The sequence below is a fragment of the Mercenaria mercenaria genome, chromosome 8 (genome assembly GCF_021730395.1).
Source record: "Mercenaria mercenaria strain notata chromosome 8, MADL_Memer_1, whole genome shotgun sequence".
Classification (NCBI taxonomy): Eukaryota; Metazoa; Mollusca; class Bivalvia; order Venerida; family Veneridae; genus Mercenaria; species Mercenaria mercenaria.
The window spans coordinates 19,088,988-19,111,924 of NC_069368.1; the positions used below are offsets into that span (position 1 = coordinate 19,088,988).

The following is a 22,937-nucleotide window of genomic DNA, read 5'->3' on the forward strand; positions in this document are numbered from 1 at the left end:
AATTCCTTGTTAAGTGAGGGACAACATTCCTTAGCTTACATTATACAGTCACAGTTGTCTTGTCTGGTGAAGAGAATGACCAGGAAGCATATTCTTATGTAAAATACAGCAAAACATGTGCAAGTTAAAAAAACTTATTAAAAAATGGAAAGGAAATATTATGTAATTGTGAGAAACAAAGTGAACAACAGAATATGATTGGCAAATTAATCATGAGCTGCAAGCACACTTCATGGATTTTTCATTTATTAATCAAACATAAAAACAAAATGGTTCAGCAATTTGTAGGCAGTATTGATTTATAAAAGCACTTGAGATGTTTGTAGATATATGTAGAAAAGCTATTTACTGTGTTATTGGTGCAGTAAGTGATGTAAAGTAGAAGGATTTTAGCTGTACTTTATATCTTTCTCAGGACATTCCATCTTAAATAATAATGTTTGATATTTTTATAAAGTTTGCGATATGTTTTGTACACCTGGTGCCATGTTCCTTTGAACCCAAACAGCAAACAAACTAAAGTGATAAAAATACTTCTGCCGCTTAAGGAATCTGTTTCATTGGAAGAATGGCAGTCGAGGCCCTGCTCTAAAACGATGCAACAGTTATTTAACCTTTTATCTCTTCTTTTATTTGTCCTTTGTAGCCTGTAGAAAAGCGTGACAAAGTGCTTCGTAGATCCTCCGTTATAAACACAGAACACCTTAAAAAGTTTATTGCTAGACAAAGGTGGAAGGTAAGCCATGTGAATATTTTGTAAACTTAACTGGTCTGCAATGTTGTTTTTAAAAGAACAGAAAAAATAAGTTTAGGAGGTGTAATAAATGTTGGCAATATCTGTGTGATTACATGTTCTCGTGTGTAGTACTGTAAAAGCAGAAATTTTCACAAGGGTTTAATTTCCGCTATATTCATTAAATCGATTTGTTCATTTCCCTTATTTTCACATACCTGTGATGTGGACGAAGGCAAATAGCAACTTTACATTGATAATAAACTAACAACTGTATTAATAAAACTGAATTTCTTATTGTTGGCTATGGGTAAACTCAGATATATCCCTTAACCTTTAGCCTGCTGGCGGCGAATATTTCAGCCTTTGCGACCAGTGCAGACCAAGATCAGCCTGCACATCCGTGCAGTCTGATCATGGTCTGCACTGTTCGCTCTTCAGTTAGTAAATTTTCAGTGAACACCCCTTCGAATAATAAATGGTATTGCCCAAACTGAATGATGGAACAGTCCGTTTTAGAAATTTAGCAGGCTAAGGGTTTAATCACAACTGGTGCATGGAGCTTTCCTCCAAATGGTGCAGAATGATGTTCATGTATTAACAGTTTCTTATTTTCTATCGATTTTATTGTTTATTTAAAGAAGTATATTTCTAGTTTGCATTTTTATTCTTGGCAATATATGACCTTTTTGCATTGAATTGCTGTAAAATCCAACACATTTATTTATTTTATTAACAGACATTTGTCTCATGTGCAGAAGTGCTTAAATACAAGAACAACTATTGTGAACTCATTTAATTTTGTGGTTACGAAGTTTCGTGGTTTTGCCAAAAATCAGCTATTTCGTTAGGATAGGAATTTGTGGATTTTCCACTTCTGATTTACCAAGATAAATGAATGAGAACATTCTTTTCAATGAGGATTTGATTTCATGGATTAATGCAGCCATGAAATCCACGAAAAATTATTCCCCATGATTATTAATGATTTCACAGTAATCACCTGCTAAGAATACTAGGAACATTTTAGAAACTTACTATATACATGCAATTAACTTTTCTGACATGGAAAAATGATGTTGTACTTAACTCAAACCAGAGAAAAAAAAAATCTTTTTATGTGATCAATATTTTATTTGTTTTAGCGCTCCATGAAAGTAGTATCGCTATGTAATCGCTTATCCCGTAGTATGCAGCTTAGACGTATCATGAGCTCTGACACTATTGGCAGCACATCAGAAGAGGTAAGTTTCTTACCTTTACAGGGTTTCAAAAATACCATGTACTTGAACGTGTGATGCCTGGATAAATTTCATGTTCTGCTTACATTTACTACAATAAATCTGTTGAGCCAAGCAGGGCCAACTTAATAGTATGAGCTCTGTGGTCTGGCAATGTTGTCAGCAACAAAGGAGTAATGGATGGCAGGTTGGTCATGTGGTAACACTCTTGACTGTCAATCCATAGGTCCGTGGTTCGAATCATGGTATAGGCACTTGAATTTCTGAGATGCTTTTGAATGTCTCCCACCTAATTAAGAGGCTATTACTGGTTCTTCCAAAGAAAGACAGCTTCGCGTATATTGGTGCTGTACATAGGACATGTTAAAGAACTAGACTATGTTCCCAAAGAGCTCGGCTAAGCAGGACATGCCTGTATCTATAGGATTTCTCTCTCTCTTATGGGGGCATACTCTGTTCATCTGGTCTGATCGCTGTATGTCTGTACTAGCAGAGGATGAATTTGACACCCTGAGTGGCTGCCTTTATTCTATGTAAAGCACCTTTGAATGTGTTTATGACACTATATAAATCTGGTATGATATAATGTAACTCATTTTGTGATATTGTTTGTCAAGTTATAAAGAAGACATATTTCTTCATTGAAGTATAAAGGCTTTGTCTTGTACCTCGGATTGTTCAGTCATATAAAAGTTCCAACTTTTATTGTAAATGTAGCTGATAAAAATATTCTGTGGAAAACAAAAAAACCTTTGTTTCTTGCCTTTAATAAATCTGTCATCAAAGATTGAAGCCAGCATTCAAAATTCACCTCCAGAGATGAATTTTGCGGTGTTTGAGCTGGTGTGTAACCTGTTTCACATTACTGTCACTAATTAGTGCATGTATATTGAACTGTCTGTAGCAATATTGTATCACAAATCCACATTTAGTGCATTCCTTAACTGTACTGTTGACAATTAACTTGGACTTCATGAAAGTCGTGCAAAGTGTGGGTTCTTGCTGATTTATGAAATGTAATTATGGAATCTATATTTACGTATTTACCTACCTTCCTTCTTTGTGAACAGAGTTGTGAATGTATTTGAATACAGCTGAAATGATTATTTGAGGAAATTGCAGAAGAGTACATCTTGAGATAATGTCATAGGAAAAATGTTTTGAATGAATGATGTATGAGAGATCATCCCTGCATTGTTTGGTATATAAGATGCAAGAGTTGCTTACCTTGGATCTAGACTGTTGTTTGAATTTTTTGAAGCTGTTGATAAGTAGTGTGTTTCATACGGACCAAAGTAACAAAAATAGCAAAAATTGGATGTTGAATTCCTGTTATTAGTCTCCTACTGGTGGAACACCAGAAGGGATTATAGGAATGCTGTGCGTCCGTCTGTCTGTCTGCAAATGTGGATCTTCTGATAACTCAAAAAGTATTTAAGCTAGGGTCATAAAATTTGGGATGTGTATAGAGGGTAATGTGTAGATTATGCATGTACATGATCTATGCTTGTTGGTTAAAGGTCAAGGTCACTGTCCAAGGTCAGATAAAAATTTGTTTCTGCTCCATTACTATTAATTGCATTGAAGGATTCTTTTAGTACTAAACAGAAATGTTCCTCATGATTAGACTATATGTCACGCACATGACCCATGGTTGTCAGTTAAAGGTCAAGGTCACTATTGAAGATCAAGTAAAAATTTGTTTCTACTTCAGCACTAGACAGGAATGTTCCCCTTGATTAGACTATGTGTCACACACATGACCCATGGTTGTCGTTCAAAGGTCAAGGTCAAGTAAAAAAAAATTTCACCAGTAGGAGACATCTGTATTGTCACTGCAATACTTGATCCCTTGTTGCCTTTAGGAGCACCTGGGGTTTTCTTCCAGCAGGGTCTTCCTCCATCATTAAAGCTTGAAGTTATTCAACCTTAACAGTCTGAAGGGTGGTACAGTAGTTTAGTTGTCTTCCACTCAACCTGGAGGCTGTGGATACATTCCCCACTGGGGTCATGACAATACCTCCTATTGCATCAGTACTTTCCAGGAAGATGACTTAATAGTGATGTAAACAAACATAAATCTTTCATCATAATTTAGCTAAACAAATTAGCATTAAGTAACGGTAGCCAAAGACAACAAACAGAAATAGGCTCGAGTTTATGAATGAAAACAGAATCAATGCATCTGTGTATTTTCTGTCAGTACTACTATGTACTAGAAACCATATTTCACTTTTCACGTGCATGTTTTGATGTCTATTTTGAGCACCATTGAAGACTCTACTTCAAAGCAATATAAGGAACAGGTATGCACTTTTCCTTACTTTTTTTAATGATATTGTATTTCACTTCTCCATGGTTTTAAATCATTCTACTCATGACATAAAATCAACCATAGTTACATCATACTTACATACAAAAATGTCGCTATTAGATTCATTTTATGTTAATTGCAACTATATTTTTTGGTCAGACATTAATCCTTATAATGCTGGACACGATTGAGTCTGCCTTTGCAACCAGTGTAGATCATGATCAGCCTGCACATTGGTGCAGTCTGATCATAATCTGCACTGTTTGCCATTCAGTCAGGTTCTTTTGGTAATTACCCCTTTAAATGGTACTGTCCAAATTGAAATTACAGAAATTGAGCAGGGTAAAAGTTAAATGTTATTGAAGGGAGACTTTATAGTAACTGCATCATATGTCATTTTTGTCTATTCATGTGTGGATGGCCTTGTTGTTGTTTTTTTTTTTGTCAAGACCATAACCTTGACCATTCATGAAAAGGATTTGGAGAATTCTTGGCACTAACAACATAACATTATGCCATCTCATGATCTAGACAAAAAAAAAACTGGCAGAATGAATGGTGTTTGATGTGATTATTATATACCTCCCTTGGAAGATATTACAGTGTTTGTTAGTGGTAATTCCTCTTTAAGAATATTTATTAATATATATAATGTTATCATCTGAGTAAGATCACTTGCTGAGTTTCACTTTTTGAAACGTTTTCTTTGATTTGTATTCACTGTTTGTACTTATTGTACCCAGCCTTTCCCCATTGTTAAATCTCAATGCTTGCAGTGAATGGTATATAAATCATATCCCTTTGTTCTTACATGTTAACATTACTATGATGTATCACTATTCTTATCACATTTCTTATTTGGTATTAAGGGACAGTTGTGTAATTGGTTTGCTTACAAACTGAAAACTGATTTTCTTTCAGGACACTGATGAGTTAACTGACACAGAAAGACAAGCTAGTGATAGAGAATCGGCTGAAATTCACAACAGTGATAGAGAATCAGCTGAAATTCACAACAGTGGTAAAGAGTCTGATGAAATTCGCAATAGTGACAGAGAATCTGCTGAAATTCACAGCAGTGATAGAGAATCTTATGAAATTCACAACACTGAAAGAGAATCTGCTGAAAGTCAAAACTGTGAAAGAGAATCTGCGGAAATTCAAAGCAGTGATAAAGATGCTGCTGGAATTCTTAGTGAATCTTATGCAAGTCATCCATCAGAAGCTTCTTGTATCAAATTGTTAGATACTTCTGATAAAAACAAGCTTGAGTCAGACTTCCAAAAGACTTTTGGAACTCATATACATGGAAGTGTAGAAACAGGTACTTCAGAAGTGACTGAAATGACTGAGAGATTTGTTACAAAGACTGCTGAACTAGAAAATACGGCATCTGCTGAAAACGATACTGTAGAGGCTGCTGAAGGAGATACACCGGTAACAGAGGAAATTGAAGGTCAGTCTGAGCATATGGAGATTTCTAGGACAAGTGTCTTAGAAGTTGCTGAGGAAAGTCTATGTCAGACTAATGAAAGAAGTACTTCAGACACTCCAATGACACATTTGGCAGTTACAGAATTTCCAAAATCTCAGATGGATAGAACAGCTTTCACAGAGACAGATGTGAGAACTGACTCACATTCAGGCGAAATACCTGAAATAACAACTGGCCTAGCTATATTAGAAACAGCTACCTTTGAAGTTAATGAATTTGAAAACTTTGAACAGGAACTTATGCAACCATCTGCAATAGGCATTGAAACTGAGGGCTTTAAACTAGCATCTAGAAATGTTATTGGAGAATTTGATGATGACATTGGTCAGCTTGTTAATAAAACACATGAAATAGAATGTGACTCTCCACAGTTAACAGAGAAAGGATTAGAAAATTTTGTTGTAGGTTTTGAAACACCTATCTTGAAGAACACTGTTTCATCTGAGACAGAAAAACTTGGTAATGATTCTAACAGGATTATGTGTCATAATGTTGAACAGGAAGGCTTAAATTTTGATCATGAAAAACAAGTAGGAAAGGAACAGAACATTAAGTATTGGAATAAAAATGAAAATACAACCACTGAATCTGGTATATTAGAAGAGTTGAGTGAAGAACTAGAATGTGACTATGGAAATTTTGAACTTGGTGTCACAGATGTTGATGTTATAGCACACAAGATTGTTAAACAGGTAGTTGATAGGTCAGTAGGTTATATTTTAAAAGGGTCATCTGATAAGATAAATGATGATGCTAGTTTCGATCAAACAAAAGCAGAAATAAGTAATGTGTCGAAAGAAAAAGATAGGACAGGGCCAGCTGTTAAATCAGGGGATGATTTCAGTCTGGAAAGTGAACATAAAAGTGCTGCAAAGGAATGCTTGAAAAGTGCTCTAAGGGGAGAAGAAAAATCAAAGAGTCATTTGAAACAATATGACCCATTGAAATTGGTCTGTTTTGAAATATATGAAGAATCAGTAAAAAATGAGAATCAATCAGGCAAGGGAAAGAAATATAAGGAGGTAAAATTGGTTTATTTTGAAATAGATAGTGAAGAAGAAAGTCAAAGAGATGACAAAAAGGATAAACCATTTAGATCACTTACTACTTCAAGGTTAGATTTAGGTGCAAACAAATATTCTGCACAAAGGCAAGTTAGGAGAACAAGAAAGACGAGACCTGAACTAAAAGTGAAGAAGAAAGCAAATAGATTTTGGGAAATGGAAGACTGTCATGAAACAGGCAGATATGAAATGTTTGAAATGCAGGTGCTCAATAACAGTGAATGAGGAACAAGTTATACTGAGAGAAAAAGTCTTAAAACATAGCTGGGTGACAAGTGTTTGGATACAACCTTGCCACTAGTTGATTGGAGTCATTAATGTTTAACCCTTATCATGCTGGACATGATTGATTCTGCCTTTGCGACCAGTATTGATCATAATCAGCTTGCACATCTGTGCAGTCAGATCAAGATCTGCACTGTTTGCATTGCAGTCATTCTCATTTTTTTTATGCACCCCTTTTATACAGAATAGGACTGTCCAAATTGAAAGATGGACAAGTTCATTATAGAAATTTAGCAGGGTAAGGGTTAATGATATTTCCAGAAAAGAAAAATATAATTCCTATATAAAAGAAATTTGTATATTAAAATAACATTTACATATTCTTTTTCAAAGTAAAGAATTTTGGAAATGGGTACTAAATTTCTACTCGGAAACACTTAAAAATGGATGTTACCCATCGGTACATTTCTGAGCCTATTGTAAGATGCAGACTCAGGTGCCATAATCATCACTGATTGAAGGTGCAAATAGAAATATCTGGCACGAGGGTAACTGTTTGGGCTGTGATGAGGCTCTGCCAAGTGACCTTAAAATGGTTGCCTGAGAGCCAGATATTTCCATCTGCACCTTCAACGAGTGATATATTATTTTTCTTGCATACCACAGTATTCAATGAATATAAAAAAATAAAGTAAAGCAAATGCTCTTTTTACGCACTATTTTATTACAATTACTGCAAGTGAGTCGTCTTGCACACTGGGGTGTAAGCAATGGCAAAATCACACAATAATCCTCTCTGGCATGCAAGAACTAAGTGTGATAATCTATCACACTGAAATTAGTTTTAAAATTGACCAGTGGCTTAGTCATCTTGTTAACTCTAATACAATGAAACGTTGATGAAGAGACCAACCTATGGTGTTTGACAGTAATACATCTTATAGCAGATTCTAATGAACATTAGAAAATTTGTGGAACTTTTTAAACTAAACAAACAGAGAAAATTATTAAGAGAAGAATTACTGAAAAGATTGCTGAGAAAACTCCAAGGAAACTGCTAATTACAATCTTTGGAGAATAATTGCCCTTTCTGGTAATTGGTTTCTAAGCAGCATTAATTAAATAGGATTTTACGTTCATTAGGCATGATTTATGTAACTTATATTATTGTTCCACATGCTCATTCTTACAGAATATAAATCTTTTTTTGCATGATATACATCAGTGAAGGGTTTAGTTCTTGCATGATATGTAGCAGTAAAAGTTTTCTCTAAGTGGCCTAATTTCATTACGTTAACTAATGGGTGGCTGACTTGGAATTAAGCCCAGCTTGTTCACATTGTTCACAGAACTTTACAAAGCTCCTGTTTTTCATAACGTACAAATGTTTAACATTTCGTTTACTTAAAGGTGGTCCATCTATTTAGATCCATCTGCAGCCCGCCCGCTTAGCTCAGTAGGTAGAGCGTCGGTCTACGGATCGCGGGGTCGTGAGTTCGATCCTCGGGCGGGGCGTATGTTCTCCGTGACTATTTGATAAACGACATTGTGTCTGAAATCATTAGTCCTCCACCTCTGATTCATGTGGGGAAGTTGGCAGTTACTTGCAGAGAACAGGTTTGTACTGGTACAGAATCCAGGAACACTGGTTAGGTTAACTGCCCGCCGTTACATGACTGAAATACTGTTGAAAAACGGCGTTAAACCCAAAACAAACAAAAACAAAGATCCATCTGCAAATTTAATGACAGAACAGTCAAATTAAAAATGTTATATAGACCAAAGGAGAGCTGATGTCCATATAATTATAAGTTGCATTTATTGTCTGACTGCTGATAAAGTCCATAATCTGCATATGGATGAAAGTCTCAGTTATTTTATTATACCAAACATAGATCATATTTTTATTGTAGTGTAACAAGTTATTACATGAGTACCTATAAATAGTAACAACTTTATGCTAAAAATTCTCACATTATCGCAGCGCGTCATGCATTATCACATTATCATAATAAGCCCCGGGGCCATTATCGATAATTGATGATAGTGCGGGAAATTAATGTCCGTAAACAGAAATGACGTCATGATGCTTCGACAGCAAATATTTTAGTTCTAAATTTATTATCTTGAGCGTAACGTCGTATGTTCTTCATGATAAAACTTATTTCAACCCTAAATTATGCTAATAGCAACATAGAACAACTATCTAGGGTTTTGATTTTAGACAGTATATAGTCTCTTACAAGTCTACTCCTACATATATAATATAGAAACTGAAAAGCTGTTTATTATTATGCAAGTAGATGTCAGTACCCATAAAAATTACACAATAAAGTTTTCTTACTATATTATAGGTAAACATGTAATAAACAGGTAAATACATGGGAGCACGGTGCCTTTGAGTGATAATGGCCCTGGAAGAAGATAATAGCCCTCGGGCTATTATCACCTTGCCAGGGACATTATCACTCAAAGGCACTGCTCTCCCATTCATTAACCTATACTTAATGACCACTTAAAAATGTTATCATGACAGTGTCGTGGAAGTTTTGCACTGGTATAAATTGTGCTCAGGGTCAAAAAAGTGGCAGAGTTACACTATTTTATGCTTAGGATAACTTAAATGAGATGTAACGGAAGTAAATTATTATAAAGTGAATACTGCCTATGGATGCTGTAAGTAGCAGCTGAGATCTTATTTTACATGGAGTTTTACCAGTAATTTATGGGAGTATAAGAACTTTTCTGCACATCATTACATGCTTTATGATCACTATTACAGTGAAAGCATCTTTTTTCAGTTACGTAACCCTGGAGTCATACTGCTTTATGTTGATTTTTGGGATTTATGTAAAAAAATACCTGAATGATCTCATTCCCAGAAAAATTCACTTTTTATGATTTTTATCTTGTTAACATACATTTTTCTGTCAAGAATAGCACTATGGCAGAAAAAAATTATCCCAGTCAAATCAAAAAGATCAGGGGAAAGCCAAAAAACATATTGAAAAGCCATTACATCATGTCTTATCTATGTAGGTAAGTGAGATATACTGCCATTATTTAAGTGTATCATTTGGCACCGAAATAACAAACTTTTTTTTCTGAGGAAAAGTGGAAGATTTCCAAAAGACACAAAGCTGGAAGTCAAACAGCTTGAATGAAGCGGCTGATCTGAAGGATGAATTAATTTAAAAGCTTTGATTGAATTTTAGTCATCCATAAATATTTTCTGATGGAAGATAGGGGAAAGATTTAAGGGATGACACAAAAAAAAAATGAAAAAAAAAGTTCTGAGACCAGTCTAAGATCTCTAGCATCTGATTGGTTGTTTATGTTAACAAATTTAAAATTGACCAATAGAAATGCTGCAGTCTTAGACTGGTTTCCAGACTTTAGTTTTATAATCTAGGAGTCTGGCTCTGATACTTCACATGTTGACTGTGTCCTGGGTAACACTCACACCAACATCCCCAAGTTCTTCATTATGCTGTACATCAACTTGAAATTTAAAAAGAATTGTAACCTTTTTCTTTGTTAAATGATTTACAAAGATACCAATAATATCAGGGTGGGTGAGGGGTGCATTATTTATACCTGGTTTTGAAAGGAAGATTTTCATGAAGCTAGCATGATTTTTTTTAAGTTCAATGTAAAACAAAGCCTGCCATGAGACAACTTATTGTGATCGCAGCAGGATCCGTACGCCTGCGTCCTGCGAGTCTGTCGGATCCAGTGTCGCATTTTTCAAACCTACTCAATTAGAAACCGTTACGACAGCAATGGATCTCTGACAGATATGCTGGTGCCAGTCGATCTGGTCACATGCGGTCCAAAACTATAGTAGATTATTCTCATGTGCACGGCTCTAAAGGCCTTATTTGTTTGATCTTCATGTGGCAGAATTTCTCTTAGAACCTAGGTCATTTCAAACTGGTCACGTGCGTCAAAACATGTCAGTAGATCCATGAAAAAGAAAACCTTGAACGCTCTAAGCATACTTTTTCAAAAAGATCTTATGAAATTTCAAATGCACCTTATATATCTAGGTCAAGTTCGAAACCGGTCAGGGACATAACTTAAGCTCAGTAGTAACTTAGTTAATTTAAAAACCGTTGTCGTACCACTCTAAGCATATTTATATCGGAATTTTGTAAAGGTTGGTTCTGAATGTTCATTGAAATACTCGGAGTGTGGTCAACTGTCGTTAAAAATAGCTCAGTAGTTTACAAAATAGAAAAATGTGGTAACGTCTTAACAATCCCTTCACAAGATCACTTCAGAAGAATCGGTCACATTGTATCACGTTGCTGATGCTAGTTCAAGTATTGACTGGTTGTGACCATTAAAACTAGGTCAGTACGCTCAAATACAATAGAAAAACAATTGTGAACCTTTAAATATTATCTTCATGGTCTGTATAAATTCTGTTGTAACCTTATGCTATCTGAAATATTTAAACTTCCCAGCTGCGATCAAAAACACATTTCTAATGGCTAGTGTGACGCACTAGAGATATTTTAAATGGTTTTGAAATTGTCATAATTTCAATTTAGATCTAGGTAGATTAAAACGTCGACGTGGCCGTAATACTAGTGTCACTAGCAATTTGTAAAGTTGTACCTCCTAGGCTATATTATTTGCATGTAAACTTCAAAATATAGTCTAATGTCCAACTGGAAGAAATCTTGGTTCAAAATAGTCACATGATCAAACTAAAGTTACAACTATTGCAATAATAGAAAAAAAGGTCATATCAAAGGAAGGAGCGATACAGAACCATAAGGTCATCATGTTTAATCTCTGTCAAAGATTTGCTGTTACAATTGCCTCCATAGAACCATTTTGGCGATCAGCATGATCCACATCGCAATTCAAGTCTGGTTCAGATCCATCATTACCTTTTGAATAGATCACTGCTTGAGAAACGTAGCAAACACATGGATCCTGCCAGACTGGAGATCGGGATGTTGGTATGGTGCAAACCAAGTTGATATCACTTTGGCGTCAATGTACTAATTTGTGTTTCTTTTGTAATATTATTAAAACCACCTACCTTGGTAGTTAATGCATACACAACCATGTACTAACCATTGAGCCAAACAAATCAAGGTTTGAAACCACATATGTTGACTCCGATTAAAAAATCACCAGGGATATTAAGATAATGATTAAAACTTAGTCTGGAACTCTATTAGTGTAAGATTGTTTTTGAAATTGCTTTTTTAACAAGAATGACAATATAAGATATTTAATTCAGAACTATTTTATATTCATATATACCAGAAACAATATCTTTGTATATAATCTTTATTTGTCAGAACCATGTGTTGCTTTGATTTGTATGATAATATCACCATATGACAGAATGTTCAATGAAAATCTGTGAGGTAGGTCCATATATTGAATGATAATTTGCTATTAGGGAAATTGTTGAAAAAAAAATGTTTGCACAGCTCTAATCGACCCTGTCCCATTTTTTTTTTATACAGAAATAACAATTTCTCTTCTTTCAGTCAGATTGACTTAATCTGTTGCAGTAATCCTCCAACTTCTGAAAATGTAAGAATTACATCAGCACTGGTACTTGCATAGCTTCAGGGTGCTGTGTATTTCTTGGAAGAAAGAAAAATACAAACCAGTTACTACAATTCTGTGTTAGAATAGGGCAAACAAATAATTTTTAAGGATGGCCTTAGTAATGCATATTTAAAATATGTTACAATGAAACAATACAATTGACAATTTTGATTTGAAAGTAAGATATTTTTAACAGACAAAGAGTAATACATTGCCATTAACCTAAGGAAAATAGTCCTTTCCACAATATTTCAGACATTTTAAAAGCATTAATTTCAGTACTTTTCTAGTGAACATCTTGAAATTTGGCATTCTCGCTTATCCTACTGTGTGAAAATATTGCGTGTTAATCTTTTTATTGATCAGCAATTATTATTCTATAGAAACCACTTTCAGTATCTTTTAAATATATCTTTATACATTATATTATATAAACCATTTTACAGCCACTTGTTATTGATGAAGGTAGATTATAAGAAACAATGAAAATGGTTACTGTAAAAGCAGATATTTTTGCTTGGTCAAAATTTCACGAATTTTAAATTTTGAGTATGTTCGCAAGGTTTTATATTCAAGAAATTGTAAAAATAGGTATCCTACTAGAGTTGTACTAATGTTGAATATTTACACGAGGATCAATTTTCGCGAGATGTAGGGCCTTGCGAATATATCGAAAATTAAACCCTGGCAAAAATTGCTGCTTTTACAGTATGCACTGCTCTTATAAAACAGCACTGTAGCCTTTAATATGTATGTTGTTGGCCTGTTATTGTGTGAAAATGAACATTGTCTTGAAATTTTATTTTCGGTATTATTTTACAGATAAAATATTTTACAGTCAAACTTCATGCGTTCGAACTCAGATAATTTGAACACTGCCCTTTTCTCAAACTCATTGTCAGGTCCTCAGTGGCAAAATCTCTGTATAATGTTGCTAGAACTACTGATAACTCAGACAAATTATGCCAGTCCTATCAAGTGTATGCGAATGAAGTTTGACTGTATATTAATCATTATTATCCTGGTCAAGATGGAGAGTTATAGTTGACATGTTTTTTGTTTGTCAGATTTCATGTCTGCACCATAATCTTCACAGTTCCTTGGATATATATGAGCCGTGCCATGGGAAAACCAACATAGTGGCTTTGCAGCCTGCATGGATCCAGACCAGCCTGCGCATCCGCGCAGTCTGGTCAGGATCCATGCTGTTTGCTTTTAAAGCCTTCAATAAATGTTCTTGTAAAAAAAATATATTCTTGTATCTAGTTTTATCTTTTTATATTATTTCATATTATTTTTGTAAATCTATTCCAACTCTTCAGTGCTGAAGGATTCATATAAACTTTGTAAAGCTAAACTCATGTTTGTTTTGATTTCTCAAGACCACATTCTTTCCTAGTGCAGTATTTTGTGTGATGGATGAAATACTGATGCAGAAATTTGTTTTGTATATAAAGGAAAAACATTGTTTATAATAAAATCTTTAAAATGAGAAGTGTGCAGAGGCTATCAACAATGATTTGTTGGGCTTGATACAGATTTTTAACAGTATAATGCCACTGGTATTGTGGTAGACTGCTGCAGTCAGTTAACCTTGGCTTCCATGGATCCTTTACCAGTAACCTTTCCATTTCTGCAAATGGCGTCTGCCCCACACTGATGTTGGAGGGTAAGGTAAAAGGTGTGATGGCAGCTTCCCTGATGACTACTTCCCAACACTATCGGTGGAGGATAAGTTGAAGGATGTAAGGACAACTTCTCATCACTTGTGGTGGAGGATAAGGGAAATTATGAGGACATCTTCCCCACACTAGTTGTGGAGGACAAGGAGAAGGATGTAATGGCAATTTCCACATACTGTATTATAAAACCTTACAATAAGTGGCAAAAATGTTTAGCTCACCTGAGCACGAAGTGCTCAAAGGTGAGCTTTTGTGATCGCCCTGTGTTCGTCGTCGTCGTTGTCGTCGTCGTCAACAATTTGACAGAACACTCTAGAGATCACAATTTTGGCCCAATCTTAATGAAACTTGGTCAGAATGTTACTCTCAATTAAATCTTGGATGAGTTTGATATTGGGTCATCTGGGGTCAAAAACTAGGTCACCAGGTCAAATCAAAGGAAAAGCTTGTTAACACTCTAGAGGTCACAATTTTGGCCCAATCTTAATGAAACTTGGTCAGAATGTTACCCTCAATAAAATCTTGGACGAGGTTGATATTGGGTCATCTGAGGTCAAAAACTAGGTCACCAGGTCAAATCAAAAGAAAAGCTTGTTAACACTCTAGAGGTCACAATTTTGGCCCAATCTTAATGAAACTTGGTCAGAATGTTACCCTAAATAAAATCTTGGACGAGTTCGATATTGGGTCATCTAAGGTCAAAAACTAGGTCACCAGGTCAGATCAAAGGAAAAGCTTGTTAACACTCTAGAGGTCACAATTTTGGCCCAATCTTAATGAAACTTGGTCAGAATGTTACCCTCAATAAAATCTTGGACGAGTTTGATATTGGGTCGTCTGGGATAAAAAAAACTAGGTCACTAGATCAAATCAAAGGAAAAGCTTGTTAACACTGTAGAGGCCACATTTATGACTGTATCTCCATGAAACCTGGTCAGAATGTTAATCTTGATGATCTCAAGGTCCACTTTGAATCTGGGACATGTAGGGTCAAAATCAAAGGAAAAGCTAGTTAACACTGTAGAGGTCAGATTTATGACCATATCTTAATGAAATTTAGTCAGAATGTTAATCTTGATGATTTAGAGGTCATGTTGAAATCTGGGTCAGATGGGGTCAAAAACTAGGTCACTATGTCAAATCAAAGGAAAAGCTTGTTAACACTGTAGAGGCCACATTTATGACTGTATCTTCATGAAACTTAGTCAGTATGTTAATCTTGTTGTTTATTAGGTCAAGTTCAAATCTGGGTCAGGTGGGGTCAAAAACTAAATCACCGGGTCAAATCAAGGAAAAGTTAGTGAACACTTTAGATGCCACATTTATGACCATATCTTAATGAAACTTGGTCAGAATGTTAATCTTGATGATCTATAGTTCATGTTCAAATCTAGGTCAGGTGGGTTAAAAAACTAGGTCATTAGGTCAAATCAAAGGAAAAGCTTGCTAACACTGTAGAGGCCACATTTATGACTGTATCTTCATGAAACTTGGTCAGAATGTTGATCATTATGATCTTTAGGTCAAGTTTGAATCTGGGTCATGCGGGGTCAAAATCTAGGTCACCAGATCAAATCAAAGGAAAAGCTTGTTAACAGTGTAGAGGCCATATTTTTGATTGTATCTTCATGAAACTTAGTCAGAATGTTAATCTTGATGGTCTTTAGGTCAAGTTCGAATCTGGGTCATGTGGGGTAAAAAACTAGGTCACCGGGTCAAATCGAAGGAAAAGCTAGTTAACACTTTTAAGGCCACATTTATGACCATATCTTAATGAAACTTGGTCAGAATGTTAATCTTGATGATCTTTAGGTCAATAGGTCAGGTGAGCGATACAGGGCCTTCATGGGCCTCTTGTTTAGTTTTTAGAGCTAAATCTATTTTCAGTGGAAGAAGAAAACATATGGAGAGTGCAAAGTGATTTAAATAGCTGTTGTTGCTTGATCCTGATTAAAAGTTCTCCCATTTTAGAAGCAGGCAGTCTATAAATCTTCCTCAATCTAGACAAATGGAGAAAATAAAGCCAACATTGTAATGTCTAATCTGTTTTTAGAATCCCATGTTTTGTTGCCAGAGACTGATCCTATATCCATACAGAAAATATGTCTGTTTCCTTTTCAAAAACTTTTTTGTTAGTGAAAGCCTATAAGGACTGTTTGATTGGCTTGTATTGTGCTTTTTTTGCATTTTCCATTCAATGTATCACATAAATCTTCAAGACAGATTGTTTGGTTTAGACATCAACTTCGGTTCTGTTTTTTCAGGGGTTACCATGGCCAAGCGGCTAAAGTTGTTTTAAGATGTGTATTTGTTTTACAAGTAGAATTTCATTCTGTATTAGATGTTGAAATTTAGAACATTACAAGCATTCACATAATTAGCCATACATGTTCCAACTAAAGTCTGAAGTTTTAAACATTGCCTTCTTGGAGCATCCATGACAACTAAATAATTTTTAGCAGACCCTTATCACTTCCATATTTTGGCATATACATTGGCATTTTAACCATTAGCCTGCTGGCGGCAAGTGATTTTGCCTCTGATCATGGTCTGCACTGTTCGCTATTCAGTCAGTACTTTTTAAGTGAACATGTGATACTGCCGAAATAGAATGATGGACCAGTCCATTTTAGAAATTTAGCAGGGTAAGGGTTAAAATCCAAACCTGTCTAATTTTAGACTTCTGAGCATTCTTGCTGTGAGAATTTGCACTGACAGCCAAAGAGAACATACACTGCTGCAGCTGTTGGAAGATATATGTATAGTGTATTGATAATATTCAATATTTGTATGACAACTCATACAAGTGATGACTACATAATTAATATGAATGTCACTCCAGTGTTTTCAAAATTATCACCATAATTGATTTTGCAGTTTCATCTCTCCTGATAAAGGTCTTTAGGGGTAAAGTATCAAATTGTTACCTCAGCGAAAAAGTGGATATAAAAAAGCATTAATCCACTTTCTTGCTCTGAGCTTGGATGTTTTACATGTAGATAATGTTGGTAAGGATCAAATAAAAACCCCAAATGTTTGAGATTCCTTAACCCCCAAGATGCCATATTTCTCATGCCTTGCCAAAGGTGGTGTGAAGCTTTCTTTTATACAGTTTTTCGAGCTTTTTCTCAAATTGTTATTCTCCAGTGCTGTTTGAAGATATAAGCTAAGAATATATTACCTTTTTCATGTTTTTTTTTTCCTCCATTAAACTAGGTTTTTAGTATGGACTTCTTAGTTTTATTCAAAGGAGAGTTAAAACCACCGCTGCACACTGAGATCCCCAGAATTTAAAAAGAAAAAACTTAACTGATGTATCTCCACCAAACTTGGTCTTTAACATGCTGTTGGAGGTTTTTCTGTTTCCACACCATTACACAGACACTGCCCAAATCCACAACATTTCAAGGAGTTTTTGAGATTGAACTTTATCTGCAGCAGGTCCTATCATGTGTCGGTGTGACGTTAAATCCAAAAAAAAAAAAAAAAAAAAAAAAATTGTCTGCAGCCAGGTTTTTTTCTTATAATAGGCCGTTTATAGGCCCCTCCTCAGAAAATTTCTTTAAAAAAACCCATGCAGTTCCCAAAAATTGAATCTTACATCAGGTTTTTTTATTCCCCTTATTGCAATTTACCGAGGTTTTTTGCCCCAAATAAAGGCCTGTGCCCCTTCCTTCCCTGTAAAAAAACCTGGCAGAGGTACACCTCGTAGAGGCCACCTCATGCAAATAAAATCTTTTTAACACATAAGAATCCTCCCAGTCTTAGAATGTAGCAATATGCTTAGCATTTGTAGTTCTATACATTAATGTTTTATATTTTATTAACTAAACTGAAGGACAATTTTTGGCCATCATGTCTGTCTTGTTTCTAATTGCCCTTCATATTTGTCAGTCTTGTTTCTAATTGCCCTTCATATTTGTCAGCTTGGTTCTAATTGCCCTTCATATTTGTCAGTAGGATGTTTCCTTTTATCAACGCATTTTCAGATTCAGGTGTTTGCCTCTAATCAGATATATTGAGTTTGCATTGACATGTGTCGAAAGTTTCTGTATGTTACAGCTCCTGCATCTTCTTTTTTGGGTTATGTTCCATTGAATCTGAACAAAAGAATATTAATTATAGGTGTTTCACAGGTTTCATGAAGCTTTTTGAGAAGTCGATCACTGTGCTCTATAAATCAGTAGCATAATTATAAATCTTTATGATAAACAAAACAAGAATGGGCCTAATTAGTTTTTTTTCATCAAAATCAAAGGCCTTCATTCAGATTTATAAGAAATACCACAACCTGGAGACACAGCTTGCCTAATAAAAGGAGGGGCCTCTGTGACTGAGTGGTTTATGTTATGTTAATGACTTTGTCTTGCCCCCCACTGATGTGAGTTTGAGCTGTGTTTGGGTCATGAGAGCAGAGCTGGTGGTTATGCTGAGATGCCGCCATACCTGAAATAAGGCCCAGAGGAGCACCTGGGATCTTCCTTCACTATTAAAGGTGGAAACATGAGCTGACTGTGTTTGAATCCAGCGAACAAGCAAACAAAGATCTTACAAGAGTTTCCAAACTTTGGGAAACAGACAGTAGTGGTTTTAAAAAAACACAGATATTTGGAATCAGAACCACAACTTCCTACTATCAGTCTGCATGAAAATGTCAGACATATGTTTGTGGGAAGCCAGCCAGACAGACAGGTTTCTCTAACTACCTGTTCTTAGATGAAAGCTGTCCTAATTATCCTCTAAATGTCTTAATAAATATTCCCTCCTTTAAGTGTATCCATTCTCCACAGTGCATTGATCCTAGAAGAAACATTGGCAGCAATTATAGACCAATTATTGGGCTGATTTGTGTACCTGTAATCCTTTTTATCTTAATTCTTAACATGTTTAGGTACTGCCAGGTTATTGTATTAAAAATATCATGTGAAAAACATGAGCGCCTCAATAGCCTAGTGGTAGAACGCCCAGTTCGAGTGTGAGAGGTTGTGGGTTTGATCCCCAGCTGCGTCATACCAAAGACATGAAAAATGGTACCAGTAGCTCCCTTGCTTGGCGCTCGGCATTAAAAAAGGGAAACTGGCTACTTCTCTCATACCCTCGTGGCAATGGATTCCATCACGAATGACGTGGTGTTGAGAGTGATTAATACAAGTTGTAAAACTTGTTTCACAATCAGCCTAAAATAAATTAGTATAAACTAATAACATAAAAACATAAGTGTTGCAGTTAAGAATGAATATAATTATACCAAGCCTAAAAACTCCTGTCTTTTTAGTGCTTTTGTTCTACATACAGTTGAAACCTGATATCTCGAACTCGCTAAACTCAAATTTGGACTATCTTGAAGACATTTTCAAGTCTTGTCTTGCAAATATTATTTTAAGTTGAATTTTGGTTAAATTGAAGTAAAATGCTTGATCCCTTGGAATTTAGAGATACCAAGGTAAGATATGCTACCAGGGATTTGAGATTTGAGTACATATACAAATGTTGTGTGGATGTGTTGTACAATTACGATGTGCATATAATGCAGTATGGAAACTAGTCTTTTTGGGTTAGTGGACTTGTTGTGGAATATGTACGCTCATTTGTACTGCTAAGAGCTTTGCCATGATTGGTCTGGTATATTGTGATTGGTTCATATAAATTCTCTCTGCATATAGTATTTTATAATGCAAACTTGTATCCTGGTGTTTCTCACTATGGGAAAGTCTACTGTCTAAGCCTTACACATTATCTGGTAAATTCATTCACAAGATTCAGTTAACTTTCAAGAGAGAAAATATAGCTTCTCTGACCCCAGAGAAAAGACTAAAACCTCACTGCTGCATTTAGTCTGTGTTCAGACCTTATGTTTTGTCAAAGAGCTATAAAAATAAATAGATTGGCAACTTGAAAGGCATATAGAGCAAATCTCGCCAACCTCCCGTGACAAAAAAACGAGATCTCGTTTACGGGAGTGGCGCTTTCTCCACGCGCCATTTTGTATGCGAAAGCAAATATTCATCGGTAAAATAATTATCACTGTATGGCCACGCTTCTTTCGATGGCAAAAAACAACGTGTACTTCGTGTCTTAAGACCATTTCAAATTAACTAATTTTGTTTTAGAAGCTAACATGTATTTTAAATGTAGTTTTACAGGTACAAATTGTAACTCTATGCTCGCCGATGTTTGTTTTTAGTAAGATAACGCCGAATCACGCTCTGACACGAGCTCACGCGAGATCACAGCCAGTTGCCATTCTGTGTATTTATACTTCTTTGGTTTTGTTCATAGGAGAGAACTCTTGAGACTGTTCAAATTTTGTATAATTATGTCCCTTTTCTTCTCAAAACATTCAGAGCCAGGACTGATGAAGTCAGAATTATTTACAGATTTTAAAGATTATCTAGTCGGCAGCCAGACTATGCTGCATTGTGAGATTTGAGTAAATATACAAATGTTGGTCTCTATTCAGTACTTTTTATCAGTCTGTTAACAGTTTTTTTCTGGTCTCTGTTAAACATTTTTGATCAGTCTGTGTACAGTGCTTTTGTCAGTTCTCATTTACATCACCTATTTATCATCCTATATACAGTGCTTTTGTCTGATCTCTATTCAGTACTTTCTGTCAGTCTCTGTACTGCTTTGTCTCTTTACAGTACTTATATTGATAAGTCTGTAAACAGTGATGTTGTGTATGTACAGTGCTATTGATCAAACTGTGAACAGTAATGTTGCCAGTTGTGTTTATTATACTATTGTCTGGTCTCTTTACAGTACTATTGATCAATTTGTAAACAGTGATGTTGCCAAGTGTGTGTACAGTGCTATTGATCAGTCTATATACAGTAGTGTTGCTAAGTGCACGTACAGTGCTATTGATCAGTGTTGCTAAGTGCATGTACTGTGCTATTGATAGGTCTGTATAGCAATGTAGCAGAGAGCATGTACAGTGATATTAATCAGTCTGTATACAGTGATGTAGTCTGGCTACCGACTAGATAATCTTTTTTTTTAGAAAAAATAATTCTTTTATATATTTTGACTTCATCAGTCTTGGCTCTTATGTTTTGAGAATAAAAGGGACATAATGATACAAAATTTGTATAGCCTCAGGAGTTATCTCCTGTGAACAAAACATAGGGTCTGAACACAGAGTCCAGTACTTGCTGTTGATCAGGCTGTATACAGTGATTTTGAAAAGTGCATGTACAGTGCAATTGATCAATGTTGCCATGTGCATGTACAGTGCTATTGATAGGTCTGTATACAGCGATGTTGTGGAGTGCATGTAAAGTGCTATTAATTGGTCTGTATGCAACGTTGTTGCCAAGTGTATGTACAGTGCTGTTGATCAGGCTGTAACAGTGATGTTGCAACGTACATGACTGTACAGTGCTATTTGTAAATCTGTATACAGTGATGTTGCCAAGTGTATGTACAATAATATTGACTGGCCTCTTAGAGTGCAATCTATAGATGTCATGTTTTGTCATTTATACTGGAGTAAGCACGGTAATTATGATGGATGAATGTATTGAAATCTCCTACAGTGCCTGGTGAAAGATGAAAAGTAAAGACTGGCCTATTGTTTTCCTAGAAACTGATAATCCACATTCTCTGTAATCAGTCAATACTTGTGCTGAAAAGAGTTAAACAGCTTGGAAAATCGGCATTTAGACCTTCAACATTATCAACCTTCTTCCATTGGTATCTTTTATCATGCTGTTTCCTGCTGAGATTGCAGTGAGTTTATATCAAAATCAGCCATTTTCAAGGAAGCCAGTTTCCTTTCCTAGGGTAATATTGATATAAGTGAGGGGAACTAGTACAAAGTCTTGTTACTCATTCAAGAGCAAAGTTACTTTAGGAAATTATGCTATATTGGGTTAACTTATAGGAAATCATGCTATAATGGGTAAACTTATAGGAAATTATGCTATAATGGGTTAACTTATAGGAAATTATGCTATATTGGGTTAACTTAAAGGAAATTATGCTATAATGGGTTAACTTATAGGAAATTATGCTATAATGGGTTAGCTTATAGGAAATTATGCTATATTTCGTTAACTTATAGGAAACGATGCTATAATGGGTTAACTTATAGGAAATTATGCTGTGACGGGTTAACTTATAGGAAATCATGTTGTAATGGGTTAAATTACAGGAAATTGAGCTATAATGGGTTAACATATAGGAAATGGTGCTATAATGGGTTAACTTATAGGAAACCGTGCTATAATGGGTTAACTTATAGGAACTTGAGCTGTAATGGGTTAACTTATAGGAAATGGTGCTATAATGGGTTAACTTATAAGAAATCATGCTATAATGGGTTAACTTATAGGAAATCATGCTATAATGGGTTAACCCATAGGAAATCATGCTATAATGGGTTAACTCATAGGAAATCATACTATAATGGGTTACCTTATTGCATAAAAAGAAACGTGAAGAAATTGCATTTCACCAAACAAAATATTTCCATAACAGACATTATTATTAAACCTATTCATATCAAAATTTCAATGTGGTTTTGATTTGTGGGTTGGTAAGAAACACATACTGATCTTCCTAACATTGTGACATTATAAAGATTTGACAGCCTACATAAT

At 35.3% G+C, this 22,937-nt stretch overlaps 1 protein-coding gene across 2 annotated transcripts in view; it reads left to right on the forward strand.

The window, feature by feature from the left end:
• The window catches only part of LOC123522929 (death-associated protein kinase 1-like), a 125,682-nt gene that overhangs the window by 51,824 nt on the left and 50,921 nt on the right, over positions 1-22,937 (forward strand). The window contains exons 8-9 of one of the 2 annotated variants that reach the window (XM_045300462.2): positions 647-736; positions 1,879-1,977. In XM_045300462.2, the coding sequence (XP_045156397.2) occupies positions 647-736; positions 1,879-1,977 (189 nt within the window). The remainder of the gene's footprint in view (positions 1-646; positions 737-1,878; positions 1,978-22,937) is intronic. The other variant, XM_053549485.1, reaches the window with a different exon arrangement.